Genomic DNA, 25780 nt, shown 5'->3' with positions numbered 1-25780 from the left:
GCTTTTGACCTCAGCATGCCTGTGTGTGTCATAACCATCCCCAAGGGTTGTCTTAGAACTGGCCGAGCATCTCTCCTTGGGAGAAGTACGCCATTTCTAAGGGCTCTCGATGAAGAAACAGGAAGTATATTTAAGACCATAACATTTATTGCCTACCACTCCAAAAAATATATATATTATTATTTTGTTTTTGTATGTGTCAAAAACAAGATATAATATATAACTGGGGCATTTTCCCGGGTTTAATATATGTTATGTCTCAGCAAAACACAACAGTAGTTAGTAAAAAATATCTAAAAGTTTTCTTGATGGGGATGAGCCGTCTAACTACATTAACGTGTTTGAGCAGCGTAAAAAGATCTATGGGAACGTAACAAATTTCTCTCTTTGAGCCACCTCTGGGAGCGATTCTCTTCTGATTTGTCCTAACTCCCTCCTGAGTGATGAAGAGAGAAGCTCTGCCTTTTGTTTTCTGTCCCTGCCTCACTGCCCTGCTTCCTTACGGCATTCCTGCTGTCTCTGTCATCGCTGATGATGCTTCTGTAGCCGTCCTCAGTTGGGGCTCTCCATGTCGGGGGAGCCAAAAACCCGCAGAAGCTATGAAGGGGCCATAATTTAAAATAAGTACAAGCTCCTGGAGGGATGCTAACTTTTTCCCTAGTCTTGACTCGAAGCAAATTAGCCAACAAAAACAGCTAAAGGAGGGAGGAAGAGGTGAGCACAGATGTCATCATGGGTCTTAAAACAGTCCTAGAGGATTCGAACCATGTGTTCCAAGCGCTCACATCACTGCTGCTTCCACGAGGGGCCTCAGTGTTGTTCTTGTTTACTGAATTTCCATTGTCAGTCTACCCAACTTTTCTTCTTTTTGCTCTGATTTTTGAGCAACTGAGTCCTAAAAGGTAGATGTACTACACTTAGGAGCATTCAGGTATTTCATAAATTTGCTATTTTAGCATTTTTCTGTTTTGAAAACCATACTGCTCACATGCTGATTGAAGACATACACCATTTGTCATTAGCAAATTTTTCAGTAGTTGTAGCACTTTCTGAAATTTTTGACAGATGATTTAAAATTATTATTGCTCATTAGTATTCTGGGGAAATTTTTTTATTAACCAAATGTCAAGTTGATACTACAGAGAAAGTTTGGAAAATCATAAATTATTTTTTAAAATCTTCAGTTGTGTTTTAAAGAGACTTTAATATAGCAGCCCTTGGCCAAATTAAGATTTTGGTTATTTCTAATCGAGAGAAAACACATTTTTGATTCATTAAAATGTGATCTTCCTCCTTTGGGTTGTTATATGTTTCATCTTTCAGAGAGATGCTTTATGTAGAAATAAAAGTGTCACGGGCCCTGTCAACTTATACGAAGTTTGCACAAACAGCACATCACAAAATGTCAGTGACTAACAGTACCTCACGTTGTGGGTGGCCACGTGGAGGGATGGAAAGCTTGTGGACGCTGGAATCTCGGGCTTGAATGTGAGCGCTGTCACTTGCTAGCTGTGTGACCCCGGTTGCTTATGTATTCTTTCGAGTGTCACTTGCCTCATCTAGAAACCAGGAAGGATGAGGCTGCTCTCCTAGGTCACTGGGATGTGTGAGGTGGCGTGTCCTGGTGTGTGGTCCACCTCAGTCAGCGTGGTGCTCGCAGGTCACTTTGGACTCCACCGTTCCATTTGTCCTTCACAGCATCCCTGTGAAGCAGGCCCTGGGGGGCCAAGAAGCCGGGGCCTGGTTAAGGAACCAGTCAGGGGTTCACAGCCAGGCTGTGGCAGCACTGGACCGGACTCCAGGCCACCTACGCCCTGGAAATGTCGCTCATGTCAGGGACGTGTGTTTTGGCATAAATATTCATGAAGTATGATTTTTAAAGCAAACATTTATTTTCTACCTCTTTTTAACCAGAAAATCGCATTCTTATTGAGGCTAAGACAAAGAAATACTCTCAATCATTTAAATTACAAAGTTAACAGTTTTTTACTTTTCAATGGAAATATCCAATGGTTATGAGAATTATACTACTTCTGTGTGACTAAGTGGCACTTTATTAAAAATGTATATACACATATTTTTTCTCTTTTCAGTCTGAAGTTTTTGAAGCAGTCAAACATCTGGGTTTAAATTCTAAAATTTTTAGCATCAGGCCCAAAGTCACTAGAGTGACCCTGAACTTAAAACATAGTCTCTTTCCCATTTTCTTTTTACTAGACATGTACCTATGTTCAAATGAAATAGTCTGTATACTTCAGATACGATATTTAATGGACATAATAGTATCTGCTTTTAAATCAGATGAGCTTTTTGCTAATTTAAAAAAATAAATCATGGAGAATTTGTACCTTAAAGCTATTGCTTTAAAAGCCTAATAGGCAAACTAATGATTCTCCAAGGAATTACTTCTTAGTTATTTTGACAAACATGTATCCATTTAATGGATTTTTAACTTGGAAATTTCAGAACAGAGGGAACTTATGGCCATTTGAGAAACACATCCGGGATATCTTTAATATAAAGCAACATCTGCCAGGGTTTTTCTGTAGCCCTTCATTTGCTCTTGGAGCTTGTCTTGTGATCTTGGAGGAGCTGTTTTTGACAATGAATGTGAGCTGGGGAGCTTAACCCAAGGTAGGACGTTCATCTCAGAAGCAGGAAGGGCCTGGCCGCTCTGGCGGTGAGAAGCCCAGCCTCCCTTTGTGCAAGTCCACTTCCTGGTCCTTGTCCCCGATGCATGTGGCCCAGGCGTGGGGGTTCACTGGGCTGAGGGTGTCTGCATGGCTGTGAAGCTGAGATGCACGTCACAGACTGTCTCTCCACTTCATTGGCTCCTTGACCCATTTTCTATAACATCCGTCTTGTCTGGGGATGTGTTTTTGTTTTTGTTCTCTGAGCTTCCTTGCAGCTTCATTCTATATTAGTATGTCGTTGGGCCATTTGGACAACTTTATGCCTAGAGATTTGGAGAAGCCATTTTCACTTTGTTTTGGGCTTTGTTTGTGCAGTGTTCGCTACATTTCTCTTCCTTCCCCTTTGAAATACGGCTAGACGTTACATTCTGTGTCCATGAAGTGTAAATTCGATTTGTGAGCAGGAGGGCTACGTATATTAAGTCTCTTTGAAAGGAATCTTTCCTGTTTTGCCAGAAATATGGGTTGCTATGATGCAAACATATATATATTTGGCACTTGCTGAAGGAAATCGTAACTCCTATTGACATTTCAGACAAGCACCAGCAATCTTGAAACTATCTCAAAATTCTGGATGCTGCCAGCTTATCTTAAGGTCCTCTTAAGATATTTATTTATATTTTGGAACATAAGCACTTAGCGTCCAAATCTAGGCAGTGTTCCAGCAGGTTCCTACAGCAGAACTGTGCACCCCTAGTTCTAGTCATTTATCTTAGAATTAATCACTCAGGCTTTCGTGGTTCCAAAAAAGAGAATGAAAGTGAAGACAAACCATATGAATTTGTTGTGTATGGTAAAAATCTTCCCAGTGAATGTTCTAGGAACTAAAAAAATGGCTTATTAGGCTGACAGGAAAGGAACTAAAAATGAAGGCCAAGAAATAGAAATAGAAATAGAAATATAGTAGCTTCTCATCACAATAGCTAAGATCACTAACAGCTTAGGGTGGCCCAACCTGAGGACTTATTTAAAAGAACAAAATAGTTTTGAGAGTAATATATATGCTATCATATGATATATATACATATATGCTAGTGTATTACTTTTAAACAATATCTGGCCAGGCATGGTGGCTAATACATGTAATCTCAGCACTTTGGGAAGCTGAAGCAGGAGGACCACGTGAGGCCAGGAGTTTGAGACCAGCCTGGGCAACATAGCAAGACCCCTATCTCTATGAAAATAAAAAAATGTTTAGAAAAAAATTCTTTAAATCACATTCCGGGGTGATAGATGATGATGACAGTAATACCTTCCAAATATGATTTTTCACCTGATGCATCATACATTACTTCGTCTAAGTAATGAACTAAGCACAAAACCTCTTAGGGTCCTCATCAGTTATTTCCTGTGAGGTTGGGTTGAAAGATGTGTAAAGACAGAGTGTATAAGTTGGAAAAGAGAAGAGTGCTCTTCCTGAAAATTTTTCTTTTTCTTTTAAAAATGCCAAAAATGTGTCATGCCTTTGGTATTTCAAGGGCTAAGAATTTGGCACCTAGCAACATTATCTATTCCCAGACCTTATTCCCCAGTAAGCCACTGTGCTGTGTGAAAATCACATTGTGCTGAATCACAGAGAGGGATGCGTTGCTGGCTCTCTCTCTTTACCTGGGATTTTAAATTGTCTTGTGGGAAGTTTTAAATGATTATAGTTGTATCCACTTAGAAAGACCTGAATACATTAACATTTTTTTTTATTAAACAACTGGAGAGGTCAATAGTTACTGAAAACATACAGCCAAATAGAGAGCCACACCCCACTGGTGACAGCATTCAGCCAGAATTCCCCCCACGGGAATTCAGACAGCCGCTCGCTCACTCCACAGCCTCCGAGAGGCTTCGTCCATATCCAAGAAGTGATGGACTTCTCCTGCCACTGACCAGCAAAGGATCTAGAAAGATTTTAATACTTGGACAAATGTCTAATTCTAAAATCCTTCAAGCTTCATGTCCTGCATATGCAGATATTTTTGTGTGTGCATAATACTGGCTAATAATTATCAAAACAGATTTAATGGAGTTTCTTCTGATTGGGTATTATAACCAAAATGTGTGGGAACTTTCCCTGAAACATCTGATGTTCCACAAGGACAGCAGAGTTCAAGGTGAAGGAACCAAGGGCAGGCAGCCAGGGCTCCGGAGACCCAGAAAGAGCCTTGAAAAGACAACCTGAAATAAAGCAAGGACGTTGAGACTCATTAGACCTTCTTTTGAGAAAGGACCACAAGCATTATTCCGCCTTTCAGTTGTGGATTGCTCTTGTTAATGATTTCTAATGTTCATAGGATTAAAGAATTTTTCTTAAGCAAAATAATTAAATCGGAGTTATCCAAGGTCAACTCTAATGGGAAAGTTATAAAAGGGGTGCTATTATGATCTCATTGCTGTATACAGTGGGTTCTCCCTTAATGTCGTCAATAGGTTCTTGGGAACCGTGACTTTAAGCAAAACGACGTTTAACAAAACCAATTTTTTTCTCATCAGCATTGCTGAAAAATGATGTTATTCGAGGACCTGCTGTAGGTCGTTTCACTTAACGTCGACGTTTCCAAGAACCTATCGGCATTAAGTGAGGACTTAGCTGCACTAGCATCTGGCTTCCTTTAATTAAGAGATCAGAGAAAGAAGATGGTTAATCCTGCAGGGGCGCTTGCTAAATTAGGCCAGCAAATAGCTATGGAATTAATTAGTTGGCCTACTTCAATCACAGACATTTATTAAGCGCTTACTCCTGGCGAGGCAGCCCACTCAGCACTGGTGGTGATGAATGAGACCGAGTTCAAATTCAGCCATAGGTTTAAAACACCCTTATGCAAACCATAATCTTCCCTCTGCTGCTTTCTTCTACCTGTGTTTTTTATACTCATTTTTTTCAGACATGAACTTTTCTTTAGGAGAGTGATGGTAAATGAGATAACATTTTTGTAAATTAGCTTGCTAATAGATCAGTCATTTGAGGTGAAGTTTCAGAATTTTTAGAAGCTAACATCTGACTTAAGTAATCAAGTCAACATTGTAACATATTGAGAGCCGGATGGTAAACTGACTCTTGAGAAAAGACAAAAGTTTCAGAACACCAGTAACCAAAAGCCTGGAATCTAAATTTGACTCAGTAATAAACCTAGATCCCACATTTGGAATATCTTACTGCCCGTGTAGCACAGGGCTGTACTCTGGTTACCTGCAAATATACGTATTGAGAAATTAAAACTCTATTCAACACGTTTTAAAATCTAACAATTGGCATCTTTCATACTTTGCTGGCCAAATATAGGACAATTTGACCTGAAGAAACTGGCTAGAGCTCTATTTTCTGATGATCTATGATTTATTTAAAATTATTAGCATTAATAGGTAAATACACTGGACTTGTCAAAATTAAGAACTTTTGTGCTTCAAATGACATCATCAAAAAAGTGAAAAGACAACCTATAGAATGGGAGAAAATATTGGCAAATCATGTGTTTGATAAGGAACTTGAACCCAGAATATATAAACAACTCTTACAACTCAATAATAAAAGTAATTAGCATTACTATAATAATTTGTTAACTTTTGATAGTCTGACATCTTCCGGTGTATTCTTGGGATGAGATGTTTGCCCCGATGTAGGGTAGGAGGACAATTTAGGCCAGTAACTAATCTGGTTCCAATTTTACACAAGTATCAGTTCATCCCTGCTGTCCTCCTGGTCAGGACAGAGCATTGGTGGCTATGGTGGCACTTAAGGCTTTTGCATGCAAGCCCCAGCTCTCCTCTTCAACTCGTCCCTCTTCTCCGCTCCAAGAGCACCGTGCTGTCCAGCCATAATGGCCAGGCCTGTTCCCACACACCAAGCCCTTCCACACCCTCCTTTTTCGTGATGTTCCAGCCCTCTGGAATATGGGCCTTTCCACTATCCCCACCCACCCACCTGGAGAGCTTAATTTTTGATTCCCAGCTCAATCTAACAACATCTTCTCTCTGTAGCTTTCTTGAAGAATTGATGGCACCTTTATATGTGTCTCATAGCATTTTTCTTATACCCCTGAGTAAGCAGTTACATGGCATTACATATATTCGTCTTAAGTCTGTCTCCTTAGGTAAACTCTGAGCCCCTTGAGGGCAGGGACTATATCTCATTCATCTGTCCGTCCTCAGTGGGAGCTCAGCGCCCTGCCATAGTAGGTGTTCAGTAAATGTTTTAGTAATTGAATCATTAGCCTGGGAGGAGCCTCATCTTTGAAGAGAAAGGTGGGGAGAGGTATAAATGGTGCCAAAGTACCTGGCAGAAGGGATCTGCCTCTATAGGATATATTTCAAAGTGAGGAAAACAGAAACATACGCTGCAGTGAAGGCGCCTTGTATTCCTAAGGGGAAGGACTGGGTGACCGCACAGTTCCCAGACTTAGCCTTCAGAGACGTGCGTTCTGATTGCCAGCGTCTGCCGTCATGCCTGGGAGTGCCTGTGTTGGGTTTGCATATCATACCCCTTTACATGCTTGGGATTTAACCATCTGACAGCTGATCCCGAATCACGAGCGAGCGGCTTTCCATCCCTCCTGGTGTCCTCTCCATCCGAGCAGTCTGCTGCTAGCTCCCGGCCTTCACCGCATGCGTGGGAATGACACACCTCCCAGCTGCTTCTAACCCAGCTCCACCTGAACTCACCTCTCTCTTACGCAAAACTAAACCTGGTATCACCTTCGCGAGCCAAGTTGATGGATTGAGTTTGTTTCTTTTGCCTCTCCTTTTTGATGAACCGCCTTTCCAGTCTGTTGTTTTGAATTTTTATTACGCTTGCTTTGTTTTCTTTGTTTCTCTTCCCTCTCTCATTTTGTTTTCTCCATTCTTCTCATTGGAGGCAATGAGCCGTCCAGCGGCAGGAACTCCCCTCTCCCTTACCGGCCAGACAGCCGCCCTCTAACTCCAACTTACGCTCAGGCCCCTAAACATTTCCATGTTCCAGGTAGGAGCTGACACGGTCTGTGTCTCGGTGTCCTGTCACAGTGTAGAATGTAGCCTTGTAACCTCGTCTGTCTCATCTTTCATGCTCTCCATTGGGATGCACACGGTTGACAAACCCTAAATTGCAGGATCTGACCTAGTGGGCCTTTCCAAAGTTTTTGTTTGTGAAATGCCAGGAATATATTGAAGGTTTATGTTTTCTCACGTCTTTTTTGAAGAGGGTGGGGGGCAGAGGGTATAGGAGAGGGGTTCGGTTGTTTTGGTTTTTATTAAAATTTTAATTTTACCTCTCTGTCAAACAGTGCCTTCTAAGATCCCCCCTCTGTGGTTTGGTGTCATTGACTAATTGTCACAATGGCAATCCAGTTATCTTCGCATCCTAAAGACTGAAACCACAGTGTCACCTGAGAATACTGTTAAATTTCCTGTTTGTCTCCAATATGGAGATTCTTTTCATTGCCTTTTTTTTTTTAAAGAGAGGTGTAAAATTGGGTGAATTGGGTAGCCTTTCTGCAGTGTATAACTGACGAGCTACCTCCCCAGCCCATGAAGATATCTTGCAATTTAGGCTTGGTGCTGCAAGCTTCGCTCCAGTAGTCAACAAGCATTTGCTGTCACAGTACAAGTAGTAATTTACCGTCAGAAACTGGAAAAATCGGAATCCATCAGTATCTTAATGTTTAGCATCAGCTCAAGAAGCAGTTTTGGCCATCGGAGGTCATGATATTATTTTTCTATCAGAGTACGTTGTTTTGCTTCTTTTAGCAACTGAAAGTAGTTTAATAAATTACCTATCATGTTAATATGAGTATACATGTTTGGAACCTATAATCATTTTATCTTTTGCATTCTAAATTTACCCAATAAAACAGAGGGAAGTTCGATGAGATTCATACCACTAAGCTGGGACTGCCCTTTTTTTTTAAAAGTTTCCTTGAATCTTGGTAATCAGCATTCTATATTTGGGATTTTTCACATGAAGAATGCCCCACCAAGATACAGTGCCCAAGATTCTGGGGAAGCAGAAACCTTTTGAAATTTTCCAAGTATTTGTGGTTAAAGTGAAATTGTAGCATAATCAAATGGAATCCTATATAAATATATGAACAATATTTAGCTCTCTTTTCTTTTTCTTTCTTTCTTTTCTTTTTTTTTTTTTTTTTTTAATTTGGCTTATACAAATTAGGGTTTTGTGGAACATCACATCCACACATCAGGCTAACCTTGCACACAAAAAGTATTTATATGTTTTTAAAAAAATAATCTTAATTTTCAACATTGCTTTCCACTGTTCCACTCATTAGTTGAAAAGTAAATTGAGCCACTGGTATCTACTGGGGGCTCAATTTCTAGACAGTAGCAATTTGGGGATTTTCCCCAAACTGGTCATGTCTTCCTCACCATTAGAGCACCTCCACTGCCTGCATTTCTTCCTGTTTTAATCCTACTTTCAGTGAAGTGTGTATTTGAAATAAATGGCTCATGAATTAATTCCATCTCTGTATAGCCTAAGATGTATTACAAAGGCTTCTATATCACTTGTCTATAGTAAGCCACTCATTTCTGTACTCTTTTCTTCCAATAAACTCAGTCTTTGTAATACGAAAGTTAACCTGGGTTATTTTTGTTCAAGAGTCTTCCATTTGGTTTGCCCCTTGGTTGATCTGTTTTTCCCATCACTGAACTGGTTCCCATAATCACACACCTTTGCTTTTTCATTTCCACAGATCAAGGGATCAACATTTACCGAAAACCACCCATCTACAAACAGCATGGTAAAACCCGCTTTCCTCCGAGTAGCTTTTACATAGCAGAGTCAGCTGAACTTCTCTCTGCTGCCCTCTGAAAGGCTTACCTGCTGCTGCTTCTGAGAATCAAACTGGGTGTCCAGCATATTGTGTCTTTCTGGTTTGCTAAGATGCAAATACTGTGAAATTGATTTTCTTGAATGGGGAACACTTAGCTTGATTAGGAAGCTTCTAGCCCATTTCTGATCCCATCAAACCATGTATCATCCCATTCCTAGAGAAGGGAGAGTACTGGTCACACAATAGACTTGCAAACTCCTGATAAGACACTTTTCTTTTTCTTTTGTTTTCTTTTTTTTTTTTTTTTTTGGCTGTCAAATAATTTAATCAATCTCTAGAAATAATTTTGCTGAGCTTACAATTAATTTGACTAATTGAAACTAGTGACAAACAGCCACCTAGGAAAATTAATTTGACTGAGCCCACATCAACGTGGCTGTTTAGGACCTCGTTTTCTTACATGGCCCGAAGTCGTCTGCATTTCAGGGTAGACAGGGCACAAGCTGACATGGAGATTGTGGCTCTGGTCCCACTTTCTACCTAAATGGCTCTGTGATGTCATGGACATCTGAGTCTCAGCTTTCCCATCTGCAAAAACCAGTTAGGCCAGTTTGTCTCTGAAATTCTGACATACTAAGAATCATGAAAATGGATTTATAATTGTTTTCTGGGAATACAGATTTTTTTTTTTTTTAACCCAGGAAACCACATAACTTTATGTAACTCACATTTTCCTCCACCTTTATTAAGTCCCTATATATTTATCTGCCATAAATCTTTGCGAATAGATAGAAAGCCAAAACTGGTCTTCAGGTGATTTCAGAAAATGATACACAAATTATGCCTGGAAATTTGAAGGCTGCCTTCAGAATCCAGTAGACATGAATGAGTCCTTAAGAATTAGGATGACATTAAAAGCAAATAAAGTTGAAAATACACAAGGAAAAATTTTTAGGCCAAAATACTAAGGAGAAAAAGAAAAAGTATGTATGATAATGGTTCTAGAGCTATGATTTTTTTTTCTCATCTTTTTTTTTTTTTTAAGGTTTTACACCATTGTGCTTGCTTTTTAAGTTTGTTAACATTGTTTTTGTTTTTGCTTTTTATGGTTTAATGTCTTCCCACACACTCATTAACATGTGAATGTTTAACTACTGACTTCACCAATTCTAATGCGTAAGTACTGTTTGACGTTATGCTTTTTTTGTTAATTTAAGAATAAGATTCCCAGAGTTTGATTTATCAATTTAGAGACTTTTAGAAATACTAAAATCTTTAGGCCCTGCCTCTCTGAACGCAAATAATCAAGTAGGATCTAAGGAGATTGAATACTGTTAGATTATTTATTTGGAAGGGATTGATTGGCTTTTCTTGATATTTATTTTGACTGAAGTCTTTACTTCAGTCTGTTGTAATTAATTAGGAATAGCCCAGCCAGAGCAGCACTTTCCAAAGGATGTTCTGCAAACAGCTATTCCATGCCAAAGAAAGAGATGTTAATGCCCCAAACTGGGTGTCTGTGCCCTGATGCATTTGGGAAAGGCTAGATAGATTTAACTGAAGTCACGCTTTTTTTGGTAATGCAGAACTTCTGAGTCTTTCATATGCAAACATACTTTGTCCATCTTTAAGAAAGAGATTTAATATGTAGTGTTTTCCAAGCTGAAATTTTTTTCTCATGAGGTTAGAGACTCAGAGAAACACTGTTGCACGCCTGGCCAAGACTTTACTCCTTATTTTGAGGTGACCTTGGCTAAGCCATTTTAGCAAATTGAGACCCAGAGGTTACTAGAAAAATGGAGGAATTGGAGCTAAAGATTCAAACGGTTATTTCCAGATTTTAAAATACGTGAACCCAGGGGGGAACATTTTTTTTTTAATTTAAAGCATTATTTAATATAAATATATTTTGAAATGTTTAGCAACATCCCAAGCCAGTTTGCAAAATTAGCCAGAATCAGGGTCTGACCTTTAACCTGCTTTGTTGCTGCTAGTTTGGCTTTTGCTGTTTAAAGTTGGATGACTCACTTGTGTCACAGACCCTGGAACAAAACAATGAGTGGGTATGGCAAACATGCTAAATTCCTGCAAGCTAAAAGTGGATTTTCCCATTTGCATTTCTCCTAGGACTCTAGGGCACATATAGTGTAATATATATGGAGTAAAGTGAACTGGCCCAATATATTCATGGCTCCTTGCCCAAAGAGGCAAAGCCAGCCAACCCTCTAATGATTAACAACTACAGTCAAATGACAACAGTATGTTTTTAACTTAGCTCTTTAACTTCAAATTACTAATTAGGAGAACATTGTCCAATGGAGCCTTCTATGATGATGGAAATGTTCTATATCTGCGTTGTCCAATACAGTAGCCGATAATCACATATGACTGAGCCCTTGAAATACAGCTAGTGGAGCCAGACATGGTGCACACACCTGTAATCCCAGCTACTCAGGAGACTGAGGTGGGAGGATCAATTGAGCCCAAGAATTCAAGTTCAGCCTGGGCAACATAGGGAGATGTTATCTCTTCAAAAAGAAAGAAATATGCAATGGAGGAACTGAATTTTTATTAATTTTTTGTTTTATATTTTATTTATTAAATATATATTTTGTTAAATATAAAATTAAATTTTATTTTAATGTAAATAGCTAGTATTAGACAGCACTGCTCTAGAATAAGGATTTTTAGATGTAGAACAGATGTAGAATAAAGCTTTGCTTCTGATGTAAAGTAAGGAAAATGAGTTGTCAACAGGCACCTCTGAATGTTGGGGGCAATTGATAACGACGATAAACAGAACTTTCTGGAATTGAAACTTCTGCCAGAGAACAAAAAAAGCTGTAGGTGGGGTTGTACCACCGCTGCCTTACAGACTGATAGCTAAGCAACTCCTGATCCCACCTAGATGCAGCTGCCTTGGCAGCCCAGAGCAAGTCTTCAGAAGATATCATCAAGTTTTCCAAGTTCCCAGCAGCCCAGGCTCCAGACCCCAGCGAGACACCAAAGATTGAGACGGACCACTGGCCTGGTCCCCCCTCACTTGCCGTAGGTATGCAGCTGCCGTAGGTATGCCGCCATCGCAGCTAAGCCAAGTGGACAGACTGCTAGGAGAGCTCAAAATGAAATGCTTAAAAGGTGCAAGAATGTGAAGATGTTTGAGAAAACTATGGCCAAGAGGTAGAATAGTGAAAAGAGCTAATACGGTATTAATTTGTGTGCAAAACGCTTAAAAATTACAAAACACATCCACCAGAGCCTTGCTCTAACCAAACCCGTTGAGATCCAGAACTGGTCTAAAACTGATGGTTTGCAGAAACTCTCAGAGTTATTACTACAAAATCAGTAAGTCTTGTGAACATTGTTGTTGAGTCAAGGCCTTATGGCAAGAACATTGTTCCATATAATTAGAGTCTAGTGGGTGAATTTACAGAATGTCTGCAGAAGTGTGACTTCTTTCAGTTAAATTTGTTTTAGACTATTTCTGGTTGTAGTTACAATTCTCTTAGCACTTTCACTTTTCTTATGAAATTACATTCTCCATTACTAAAAAAGGGCTGTTACAGAGTAGTGGATATACTGAAATATTACTTGCGTGAAGTTATGTGATTTTACATTATCATTTCCATCAGTTCTGTGCTAAAATGTGACATTTGAGCTGTTTCATTCTTTGCTTTATGCTTTCAAATTATGTCTGTGTCTTTACTGTTTTGTCAGTAGTGAAATCACTCGGCCTAAAAAGAGGTATTGGCAAACCCAGAAGCTAATACTGCAAATTTATCAAGTCAACTTTACAAAGATATGATGATCTTATCATATTTCCGTTGACAACCTAAAAGGCCTTCAATTTTCCAGAATTTCCTAATCTTCTTCATTGTGCTATTTTTCATCGAGTTATATTCAGAATAACTTTTACAAGCGATGTAAGTGGATTTTAAAGCAATCAGTATTTATAGAAATAGTCAAAGAAAAATCTGCCTCCTCAGTTCATCATTCACAAGTATTCTATACATTAGGTTGGTGAGATTCATCTAGTTCCTGAAAGCTTGTCCATTAGTTTTTATATAAACTAAAGAGAAAAAAAATCCACATTGACATTTAAGAATTTTAAGAACTAAGAATCAATCATCAGCTTTTCTCTCCCAGTCCGTGCCCTTCAGGAAGTTTTTGAGAACCTTGATGTTCCTAGTTCAGTTATGTTGCTTGGTGGAGACTTTAAAGCCGCTCTGGGGAGAGGGAGCATAAGTTTTTGTTGTGGAAATTATTTTCATCAAATAGTTTAAAGCTCCTTTGGGTTGCAAAATGAGGAACATTTCTGGTCCATTAATCACAATGATGAAAATTAAGATCATTAGTTAAAGTTTGTTTTGATTAGATTAGCAAACTTTCCTGTTTCCTCCCACAGCCACATTAATCCAAGCCATTTAGGAAAAACAGTAATTATCTTAATCTTCCAACCATTCCAACAGACCCCTCTTTTCCATTCCGTCTCCCCTTTCCCAGGAAGGTTAAATATCGTGCATGATGTGCTATAATGTTCCCAAGTAACTTTTTAGCACTTTTTGTCAATGCTTTTGATTCACCTACTTGCATACAACTCTTCTGTAATCATGGTTCAAAGGATGAGAAAAAGGAAACGTTATGGACCCATCCCTTGAAAGAAACATATAAAAAGCCTCCTTTTAAATGAATTTACTAATGGTAGAAGTCAGAGAGTAATAATATTACAAAAAGTCCAAATATTCAGAAAAAGAGAAAACGACAAGATTTTTAAACTTGTTACGAGAGTGACAGTCTTACCTATTTGTTGCTAGGTAGATAAATTTGGATTCCTCTCTATTTGACAATTGGCCTCAGGGACGTGAAAATGACAGCTGGACATGCCCTCTGCCATTGACTGTAATGAGCTCTGACCAGTGGTTAGCGGGATGACGTGGACTCAGTTGCAGCGGCAGCCCCAGTTCTATCTGAGCAGGCTACTTGCTGGGAGGCCAAAATTCACGCTTATTTCACACATTGAACTGGCTTGTCACGCAGGGCCCGTTTTCTCGAGAAACCAGCCAGTTGTGCTGAATTGGTGGCGGGCGTTTTCCCCCTTGTGTTGTTCACTTAAAACTGTTAAAGACGCTGCCGACCTTGCCAGCCTAACAAACTGAACACAGCTGGACTAGTCCGTTAAGATTCCCTTGTCGTGGGGCCGATGTGAGAAGTTGTCTTTGCTGTGGAATTAGGAACTGACACGAGACGCAGATCTAGTGGCAGAGAGGAAGATGACGAGGAACTTCTGAGACGCCGGCAGCTTCAAGAAGAGCAATTAATGAAGGTTTGTCGTTAAACTACCTTGCTGCTGTCTTCGATTCAAATTCCATAAGATCTATATTTTTCGAATGACTGCTGTATACAAGCCACCAAGGCAAGCAAGGGGTGGTCCCAGCTGGCAAGGGGCTTGCAGGCTGATAGGCAAGACAGGTCAGGCGTCTAGGAACTAGAATACTCTGCTGGGCTCTAGAAGAGATGACATGGAGGCTGGGGGTCAGAGGGACATAGAATGTTTGGGCTTTTGTTTGAGAAGGAGAAGTGAGACTGTGTGGGGTGTGTATGCCGTGGGGCAGGGGTGTGTGTCGAAAGGGTGCTGGAGAGCCGAGTAGAGCAAGATGGTGCACACCCAGGTGGTACACCTTCCTTCCCTCGTGCAGCCTCTGCTGAAGGAATTCCCTTGCAATTGAGCGGCTCTCCAGGTCTTTCCCTGGGATCTGTAGGACCTTAGGTGCATATCAGGACCAGGAGAAAAGGGATGAAAGAGACTGCCACCAAGAGACCCTCTTCATACCTTCTCACCTGTAGCAAGGGCCGGCAGCATCCCAGAAGGACAGCCAACTATAAACTCTCCCACCGATAAAGGGCTGATGAATCCCTTGACAGGATATTTTCCAAAGATACAGGAGATGCACATGATATTAGTTATCTGGGAGGATAAAGTTGCATTTATAGTTTGATCCTGGTTTTATATGTGTGTAGAAAGATACTAGATGGACACAAATCAAAATGTAAATGGTGTTATCTCTGAGTGGTGGATCATGGGTTATTCTTGCCTTCTGGATTTTCCAAAATCTGTTCCATGAACATGTGTTATTATTCTTTCTTGTTTTTAAACAAATAAATGCAATTTCTTTTTAAAGGATGCCATCCCTAATCTCCCATTCTCGCATCAAAAATCCTCGCACACAAGTGCACATGCCTCCTGAGATCACCTGCTGGCACTTTGGGGGGAGGGCAAAGGAAGGAAAACGTTCTTCTGACACACAGCCCAGCTTAGGGAAGTGGAGCTTCAACATTGAAAAGTCTAAGAGGGATTTAGGGTCCAAAACCTGACCGACCTCTTGAGGAAACACCAGGCTCTGGGACCACATGCATGCAGGCCGTCCAGAGCCAGGGATTTCCGCAGGATCTTCTAAAAAGGAACTGCAGTTCCATGAAAGTGATTGCAGTCTTTGCTCTCATTTTTCTTTTTTTCTGTGAATAGCTTAACTCTGGCCTGGGGCAGTTGATATTGAAAGAAGAGATGGAGAACCGGGAAAGGTCATTGCTGTCAGCCAGTCGCTATGATTCTCCCATCCACTCAGGTGAGCAGCATCCCACCCCCGCGTTCCCCAAGCCGAGAGCCACCTGCCTGCAAGGAGCCTGCCTGGACTGTTGCAGGAGAGGCAGGACCGGTGATCATGGAACCTACCGGAATGTTCTATGGGAAAGGAAATGTAGGAAACCCACTTCAGGTCACTTTAGCTTATAAGCTTGCCATGGTTCTTCCAGAAATGTGTTTCCTTTCTTCTGGAAATGGGGGAGCCCTTGGAGGGTCTCAAGAACCATGAGGGGCCAATCCCCATGGGCTAGGTCTGTCTTCTAGAACACTCGTCTCAAAGGAAATCCTATAGAGAATGTGAACATGACATTTCTGAGCATTGTGATTTTACAGTAACATATTCAATACAAGAGGTGAGGACTAACAGTGTTGTTTTGACACCTTAGGAGGAGATTTCTTGTATACTGGGCTGAAATAGTCAATCGGTGTACTTTCCCCTGGTTTTATTTGTCATAAGCCAATCCTCTCTTAACCCACAAGATTTCTTCTCCCATGTTCTGAACCAGAGCATAATTTTCTCTCCTAAAGGTTCCTTTAAAGAATGTAGTTAATGTTTACTATATACAGGCATTTCTGCTAAACATTGTCTCATTTAATCTTCACAGCATGCCAGAGAAGTAGATGTTTTTGTTACTAACAGCAGTAGCATTTTCATCTCCATCTTATAGATCGAGAGACAGGTACAGGAAGTTTAGGTAACATAACTAATGTCCCATTGCTAATAACTAGCAAATCTAGGATTTAGGAATCAAAGTATTGTAACCCCAGAGCCCACGCTCTTAAACAGAATCCCTACCACCTCTCATGGATGCCTCACTGGCATTGATCTTGGATTTGGTGGTTTATTAATCTTTAAAGTTCCTTCTAATTATGAGATTATGTTCTATAAGAATAGCTGGGCACAGGGGCACATACCTGTAGTCCTAGCTACTCAGAAGACCAGGATTTCATGAGCCCAGGAGTTTGAGTCCTGCCTGGGCAACACAGTCAGACCTCGTCTCCATAAATATATATATATGTGTGTGTATGTGTATATATACATATATATGTATACACACACACACACACACACACACACGCCTGGGTTTGCTCCCTCCAAAGCCCAGCAGCCAATGGAGGTTTCCATGCCACTGACAGATGGGAAACCCGATACCAGGCCTCCCTGGAGTCCCACTGGGGTTGGCCCGCACATATTAATAACTTACATGCGTGTCTTCCAGGTCAGTTACTGCTACGGTATCCACTGGGGCTTGGGCTAACCTACCTAGATATCCCTGGGGTCAGCTCCTTGCTCAGCTGTTTATGAGCTGGGTGACCTTTGGCAGGATATTAACTTTTCTTAGCCCCTATTTCTTCTTCTGTAAAATGCAAATAACCATAGCGTTCTTACGGTTATATTGAGGGATCAAAGAGATAAAGCATGCCGCACACTTAGCTGCATGGCAGAGTTGTGGGGAGCACAGCTGGCTTCAGCCCCATATACTGTCTGTACTTCATCCCCACCCCACCCCCCTGCCCCCAGTGATATCACTGTCCACCCATTCCCTGCATCACCCAAATATTCTGGCGTTTCGTGAACACTTGAGCCTAATGTGATTTGAATTCTTTTTTCTAAATCATCTATTCTGCAAAGGTGGATGATGCACTACCAATTTCATTAAAGAACTGAACTTCTGGTTTCCTGACAATTGCTTTCTTACCTTTTTTTCATTCAGCTTCACATATTCCATCATCTAAAACCTCATCTCTCCCTGGCTATGGAAGAAATGGGCTTCACCGGGTAAGACTTCTCCTCAGTTAATTGTTTCTGTATTTATTCCCTCCTCAGTCCTGCTAGAAGTACAGGTTGAGCATCCCTAATTCAAAAATCTGAAATCCAAAATGCTCCAAAATCTGAAACTTGCGACAGAGAGGTCACACTCAAAACTGGAGCGCACAACACACAGCTTATTCAGCGTCCCCAGTGGGGAAAGACCCTCCCAGCCCCTTCAGTTGCACATGCCCGGATTCCCCCACGTGAGCACGTCCACAAAGGATAACAAAATAAAAACTTTGTTTCATGCACAAAGTTATTTAAATACTGTATAAAATTACCTTCAGGCTTATGTGTATAAGATGTCTGTGACATACAAATGAATTTATAAGTTTAGACTTGGATCCCCCAAGGTATTTCATTATGTATATGCCAATCTTCCAAAATCCAAAAATTAAAAATCCAAAATCCCAAACACTTCTGGCCCCAAGCATTTTGGATAAGGGGTACTCAACCTATACTGACGTACTGTCTGAATATATCTGATTCTTGAGGTCTGTGTTGGAATATGATAAAAATTGTCATCTCTGATTTCCTGTTAAATCACTTTGAGTTACAGGCAAAATTAAGTATTTCTATGGGGAGAAGGAGAAATTGACTTTAGATGAAAGAAGGGCCTGTGTAAATTCATAGGAAAACTGGATTAAGTAATTTTGTGGCAAATAGTTTTAAAGCAAAAAGTAATTACTTGAGCCATTCTCTCTACTGTAAAACGATAGAGGAAAGTTTGTTGCAACCATCCTTCCCACAAAACAAATGTAATTCTGTAGCTAAGTAGAGAAATATATTTTTATTTATCAGTAAGAGATACTTGCTTAAGTAGAGCTTGCTGGGCAGTGACATTAGATGTTCTACAGAGACGAAGAGATTTCATAACAGTAAGCAAATAAGTAGGAAAGAAAAATAATAAGGGTCTGGGAATTTAGCTTGGGAAGAATTCTTAGGATTTTGGAAATCCTTTCTTCCTTCTCACCTGACTCCAGAATGATCACTGTGGAAATTTTCTAATAATGTGTTTTTCCTCCTTTCAGCCTGTTTCTACAGACTTTGCTCAGTATAACAGCTATGGTGACGTCAGCGGAGGAGTGCGAGGTGAGGCTCCCACGGCCAGGCCGACTGGCTCCAGTGCATGAGAGACGCGTAATCATGGTGTTTGGCTGTGTTCACGCTGTATTACAGCCTTAAAGTAGGAGGGCATCTACCTTCTGTGAGCTAATAGAGAATTACTAACATAATGTCAGAGGATCTCTAATGAAATAAAACCGTAAGAAGCGAGTTTATAAGCATTCATTCACTGTTCTTAGTATGTGCTGAGTGCTCCCTTAGATACCTGGAGGTATAGCAATAAGCAAGACATGGCCCCACTCTCAAATGCATATGGCATAGGCCAAGCATGGTGGCTCATGTCTGTCATTCCAGCACTTTGGGAGACCAAGGTGGGAGGATCGCTGGAGGCCAGATGTTCAAGACCAACCTGGGCAACGCAGCCAGACCCCATCTCTACAAAAAATAAAAATAATTAGCAGGGCGCAGTGGCTCACATCTGTAATCCTAGCTGCTTGGGAGACTGAGGCAGGAGGATTACTAGAGTCCAAGAGTTCAAGGTTGTAGTGAGTTATGATCATGCCACTCCACTCCAGCCTGGGTGACAGAGTGAGACCCAGTCTCCTAAAAAAAGTGTATGTGGTGGAGAGAGAGAGAGAGAGGAGCTCTGTGTCTGTGTGATGAATGCTGTGACAGATACAGAGAGAAGGAAGCGGCACCTTTAGGTTGCTGGGGAAAGCTTCCAGGAGAAAAGGATGTTTTGACTGACAACTAAAACTGGAGCGGGCGTTTCTTGGCTTCGAGGAGGCCAGTGGGGTGGCATAGGCAGAGCCTGGGAGCAGCAGGAGGACATGGTCCATTGGGGGAATATTTGGGGAATTCCAACAGGATAGTCTCTCTGTTAATGGGTCCGTGTTTTTCCATGGTCTTTCCCTTACAATATTTTCTTTTCCTTTCCTTTTCAGACTACCAGGTATGGAACACTTTGTCTTGAGTTGGCCACACGGACAGAATAGCCATTTTCCAATCCAGACTGCATGCTCCAGGGCAGCAGTGGCTGCTGAGAAGACACTTGTTGTGGTTGATCTGTCATTACTCCACAGCTATGAAGAGCAGGCATGCCTAATACCTGGTGCCTGGGTCAAGCTGTCCCCAAGGCCTTGGGGACACTGCATGAACCAGGCCAGGTGTGGGGGGACCCTCTCGCTCTGGCCTTGGAGAGTCCTCTCTGAGGTAGAAATGGGCATCAGGGCTCTGCTTATATAGGTTTTTTTCTTTTAGTTACAGCTTCTCAGTACTCTAGTCCTCCCTGTTCTCGCCCATTCCCAGATGAAAAGAAAGTCTTGTCTTGGCTGATAGGAAAGAGCGGTTTACTCTGGTGCTTTCCTTTTTCTCACTGGAACCTATATCTTGTAAAACTGTGATGGAGAATGAGAAAAGGGGGAAAATACAAAGAAAACTAAGATTAAAGATAAGAAAATAACAATGATAGACTTGGCCATTTAAAACGTATTACATGCTTTCACATGTGGAGCCTAAATTCAGGAGTTCAGTCCATAGCTATTAAGCCAACATCTTTCTCCAACTTGATTACAGAAAAGCAGTATTCCTGCTCTTATTCAGGCAGGATCTCATTTTGAAAAGTACATGGTAATTAATATGACATGTCTATAAAACAGTGGTGAGGATTTGGGATCCAACAGGGATGTCTGGGAGCCCTCAACGTGCTCCTCCGTTCCCCATGCTGGTTTGTGCTCCTGCTTGAATGAGCGTTTCTGTTGCAGACCCTCCCGGATGGCCACATGCCTGCAATGAGAATGGACAGAGGAGTGTCTATGCCCAACATGTTGGAACCAAAGGCAAGTGTGGCTCTTTCTTGCATATGGGGGTGGGATAGCCCTAAAAAGATTTGATTTTCTGTCTTTTCGCAATTCTGGAGATATCAAAGACAAATTTGCTCTAGGCTGGTGGGTTGAGGCAAGCCATGGCATAAAGCACTTGCCATTCCATGGTTTTTGCCACATGAGGTCAGCAGGGCATGTTCTCTGTGTTCACAGTAAGGTACTAGCATTTCTTCCCCCGTGACCTAGGTATTACCTTGGCCCCTGCCATGTGCATTTCAAGGCATATCCAGTGCCGAGTGGAGCGGCTGCAGACCACTTCAGATAGGGTGGCCAACATGTCCCAGGTCACCATGGACTTTTGCAGGACTTTCCCTGCTTCATCTCTGAAAGTCCTGCATCCCAGGAACCTCCTCAGTCCCAGGCAAACCGGGATGGCTGGCCACCCCAGCTCTAGGTAGAGCACCCTCTACCTCCAGAGGTGTCCAAAGGCTTGTGCTCCCTGGTGACCATAAGCAGGGTTTCTCTCAGTATGTCAGTTGCCAGGCCACTGCTTCTGGGCCTACCTGGCTGCCTGGATTCATGAGCCAGTCGTGGACCGAAGGTGGTTGAACGCTGCACAGAGGCATCCTGACATATGACAGCGTCGTGCCAAAGACAACACGTATACTTGTAATTTCAGTTCTCTTCTAATTTTTACCTTCACCCGCAATACATGGTAAATTAGCATTCTTACATTCAACAAAGCCCTCCAAAGGCACAGTGCTATGTGAGATGCCAGAGGAAAGTTGGGAATGTTTCAGAATCTGTCTCTGTCCCCTGGAAACGGGAGCTTCCGCTGCTCTTACGGGAAGAACACCCATCCTTAAGATGCAGTCATGATAATCTCTTGGGAACTGTGTCTTGGGATTGCTAGATTTTATATGAATTCTGCTTGTTTTTTTTTTTTTTTTTTTTTTTAAACACAGTCTCACTTTGTCACCCAGGTTAGAGTGCAGTGCAGTGGTGTCATTATATCTGACTACAACCTCAAACTTCTGGGCTAAAGCCATCTTCCTGCCTCAGCCTCCCAAATAACTGGGACTACAGGCACACCACCACACCCGGCTAATTTCTTCTATTTTTAGTAGAGATGGGGTCTCGCTGTTGCTCAGGCTGGTCTCTCCTGCCTCGGCCTTCCAGAGTACTGGGAATATAGGCGTGAGCCACCGCACCCAGCCAGATTCTGCTTGTTAATAAAACAGAAGAGGTGTTTTCTTTCCTTCTCAGATATTTCCATATGAAATGCTCATGGTGACCAACAGAGGGCGCAACAAAATCCTAAGAGACGTGGACAGAACCAGGCTGGAGGTAAACAAAATAAAACAAAACAATCGGGTCCCAACTGAAGATCCCTATGCATTCCCCGCAACTTTCCACTAAGAAATGTTTTATTTCTTCAGCGAAAGCACAAAAATTAAAAAAGGCCATTCTCACATCATAGATAGAACTAAGAGATAACTTTGGAGGGAAATTCCGATTTACACTTAGATCAGCATTAAAATGCCTGGTAATATCCAGAACAACCACCCAGGAGACACTGTCTGATTTTAGTCATTTTCTTTGGAAACTCGATGTTGCCATAGTCATGGCTGGTGATGCAGAGAGGGCATCTCCATCCCTCTCCAGATAGCACCCGATCATTTTCTTCCCCTGAGCCTGGGTTGAGTTCACTGGGCTTGGGGGAGGGACCTCTCATGAAAGAGGTTTATACGGGACAGATTTCTTTTGTGGCTGTTTCCGCATTCTTTGTTGAAGGGTTATCTGGGTACACGTACCCAAGACCTCCTTAGACATGGAAGACTAATCTTTGTAGTTTTCCATCCGAATGATTTTAATTAAGAAAAACTCTGCCTGCCAGTCTCAGAATCATTAATTTTTCTTGACAAAAGGCAGTACCTTTGCATATGAGGTCAGGCTGGCACAGAGAATAAAGCCTCCAGTGTCACAGGGGAACTTTCCTAGGAGCCATGGCAGATGGGAAGTCTCCCTGGTGGATGAGGCATCCACCAACCTCCTGTTGCTGAGCCAAGAGAAAGTGCCAGGCTCCCAAAGGACCACTCCAGGAGTCTTTGTCTTTAGCTTCCTGTTGCTGTGGTCCATTCCCCCTGCATCTTCTCAACGTCCCAAGGACCTGAAGTGAAATCACCTCCAACATCATAGGTCACTGTCCTATGCCCCATCACTAGTCAGTGGTGTTGTCATAATAACCATTAATATTCTGCCAGCTCTTTTATCTGATGGGAAGGGCTCCTCACCTGGCCCGACCAGATAAGGAGCACAGTTACGTGACAGTGCCTGGTGACAAGCATGGAGGTGAGCTCCTCCCCCACCATCCTGCTTTGCCCTTCACGGTGACTGTAAACTGGAGAGCAACTCTCAAGGCCGTCCACTCCACGTGACTGTCAAGACTGACCACTGCTCTTTTCTCTCTTCCTAGCGCCATTTATCCCCTGAAGTGTTTCGGGAAATCTTTGGAATGTCCATACAGGAGTTTGACAGATTACCTCTCTGGAGACGCAACGACATGAAGAAAAAAGCAAAACTCTTCTAAGTCCCACACATAAATGGCAATTAGAAAAAGGACTGACGATGGCGGTGATGCATAATAGGATGTCGTATTGAGGCCAAACTTGATTGGAGAATTTGCAAACTACTGTCCCTCAGCAACACCAAAAAGGGAAAGTCTGGTTAAAACACCCATGAGTCCAATATTGGGCCAACCAACAGTAACACTTGCCAAGAAGCAATGGGGTAGAATTTTCTATGTTCCCAAACTCTGCAGTGGTGTCCACGTGTGACCTTTTACATTACTTTATGTACACAACAGGAGCTACTTTTTTTCCTCTTTTGTTTAACTGTTGTCCAACAGTAGCAGTGACTGTATGGATAAGCCAGCAAGTGCCCTTAGGATGCCGCATGGGAAAAATCAGTCGTAATAATTCCAAAGTATGAATATATTTATTATACAGCACTGTGGCTGAGAAGGAGGAGTCTGAGGGACATGTCCATGTGGTAGCAGCAACTTTGCACTCACCCTTCCCAGCTGGCCTCGCGCAGCTCTGCCTGTGCTCTGCGGGAACGGAAACCCATCAGGGAACCAGGCAGCTCTGCTGGAGTGAGCTGAAATCTCAACAAAAATAATTTTTAACAAGCTCCTTGTTCTCTACTGTTTGCTAGGACCTGGTTGGCGAATTGCTCAGCTATTACTTTCAAAATTGTTTAAAGAGAAAGAGAAGGAAAAAGAATGAAAGGGAATCCTCCCTTACCTCTTTCTGCTTCAGGTAGCTTGATTCTTGCTCCCCACCTAGGACAAGAGCTGTCTTGGGCCCCACCTTTGCAAAGAAAGGAAAGACAGAAATTGTCTCCTGATTGGCCAGTTGCACGCTGTTGGTGATTTTGCCCAGAGGCCGTATCACTTTTGGCAAAAAAAAAAAAAAAAAAGTTCGTGTCCTACCAATGCAAGTTCTTCCACTCAATGTCCTCTGCCCTCTATCTGGCATCCTTTGAATCAGATCAAGCCCTCACTGATTTTGCTTTTAAGGTTTTATCAGTAATAGGCTAAGGAAAAATACATTTTTCTCTTTGAAATCTCTGCAACTTCAAAGTAGATTCTCTCAAATGGATTTAATTTGGCCTTTTCAGGGTTCCTTCTTGCCTAGCACTGTTGACTTCAGTGAGTGTGTGTGTATGTGTGTGTGTAACTCACCCAGGGTAGCGTTGTGAGTCTGCATGTACTTCTTAATTTCTGCTTGAATGTTTGTCTCACTGTGCTGCAGTTTCTGCGGGACATTTGCACAAGTGCATGTGACTCAGAGATCAAGAGTGAGGCTAAACCCTACCCCAGCATGGCGGCCTTCATGGCAGGGTGTTGGCACTTAGAAGCCACGCACGGATGTGGCTCCTGGCAGGATCAGACTGAAGACCACAGAGCTAGGATCAGGCTGGGTGTGGAGGTCAGAGGAGCTCACCAACGTCCTTGTGTTCTCCAACACTAGATTCCAGTTTGAGCCTAGGGTTTCACCAACGTGTGTATAGAACCCCCTCGTGATTCCTGATGTGAGTCAGATGAGGGAGAGTTTCTCCACCTCCACACACAGGAAGTTAAATCCTAGTCTCATGCTTTGAGTCTCTGCTTCAGAATTTAAACTCTGTTTTAAAGCCAAAGAAGAAAGCATTTGAATTCTCCTCCATTTGCCACTGAGAGCAAAAGCTCAGACATTCTTCCTGCTGGCACCGAGTGTTAGGATTACCGGCTGTCTCTCTGACACCACTGGTAAAAAGCAAGCAGAATCGTTTCTGAACCCGCATTGCAGACCTCTGGCTTGTGACACACTTCTGCCACTTGGGTGCTGGAGTGAACACTCTAGTTTTGTAGTATCCTCCTGTGCTCTTACTGAAGGAATCTAAATTTGCCCTCTCACTGCTATGCACTGAACGTGTGAGGACTGCTCTCACAAATACGTACGTGTGTGTGTGTGTGTGTGTGTGTGTGTGTGTGTTGGACCTACTAACATGTTTAGCAAATGGCTCTGACAAGGTGGCCTGCGCAGATGAGCTCCTGCCTGGTTGGAAGCCGGACTGCATCTTGTAGCTGTGCCCCTTCGTGTGCGAGTTGCCTGTTTCATTCCGTGTTTGCGCCGTCCTGCCCTCTCCTGCCCTGGCAGCCTCAGCACAGTGCCTGGGTGTCCCCGTCCTTGCTTGGCTCTGGCACAGTGTGGGGGTGGGGAGGATGGTGCATTCCCAGTGTTTCTCTGCCCCAGTCAACAACAGTGGGGGCCAAATGGGGCCTAGCACTCAGCTAGGGGAGAGATTTTTTTCCCATTATGGAGATAATAAAAGCCCCCCTCCCCTAGCAGGTGTTACACTGGCTAATGAGTTGTCACGCAGGACAAATGCCAGTGTAAGAAAAATCAGGGTATTTGGGAAACGTGGGCACAATCAGGTGTTTTTTT

At 42.2% G+C, this 25780-nt stretch overlaps 1 protein-coding gene across 4 annotated transcripts in view; it reads left to right on the top strand.

Moving 5' to 3' along the window:
* Positions 1-25780, top strand: part of ABLIM1 (actin binding LIM protein 1) — a 208899-nt gene extending 183119 nt beyond the window's left edge. For 2 of the 4 annotated variants that reach the window (XM_069460730.1, XM_069460729.1), the window contains 10 exons: positions 7537-7641; positions 9368-9415; positions 14680-14771; positions 15972-16071; positions 17804-17868; positions 18933-18993; positions 19911-19918; positions 20730-20804; positions 22056-22136; positions 23266-25780. In XM_069460730.1, coding sequence (XP_069316831.1) covers positions 7537-7641; positions 9368-9415; positions 14680-14771; positions 15972-16071; positions 17804-17868; positions 18933-18993; positions 19911-19918; positions 20730-20804; positions 22056-22136; positions 23266-23379 — 749 coding nt within the window. In that variant the 3' untranslated portion in view covers positions 23380-25780. Of the gene's footprint in view, positions 1-7536; positions 7642-9367; positions 9416-12362; positions 12501-12866; positions 12870-14679; positions 14772-15971; positions 16072-17803; positions 17869-18932; positions 18994-19910; positions 19919-20729; positions 20805-22055; positions 22137-23265 lie in introns of all 4 variants that reach the window. The other 2 variants (XM_069460727.1, XM_069460728.1) reach the window with 2 other exon arrangements.

The sequence above is a fragment of the Eulemur rufifrons genome, chromosome 28 (genome assembly GCF_041146395.1).
Source record: "Eulemur rufifrons isolate Redbay chromosome 28, OSU_ERuf_1, whole genome shotgun sequence".
NCBI lineage: Eukaryota > Metazoa > Chordata > Mammalia > Primates > Lemuridae > Eulemur > Eulemur rufifrons.
This window is presented reverse-complemented; position numbering and strand designations above follow the sequence as displayed.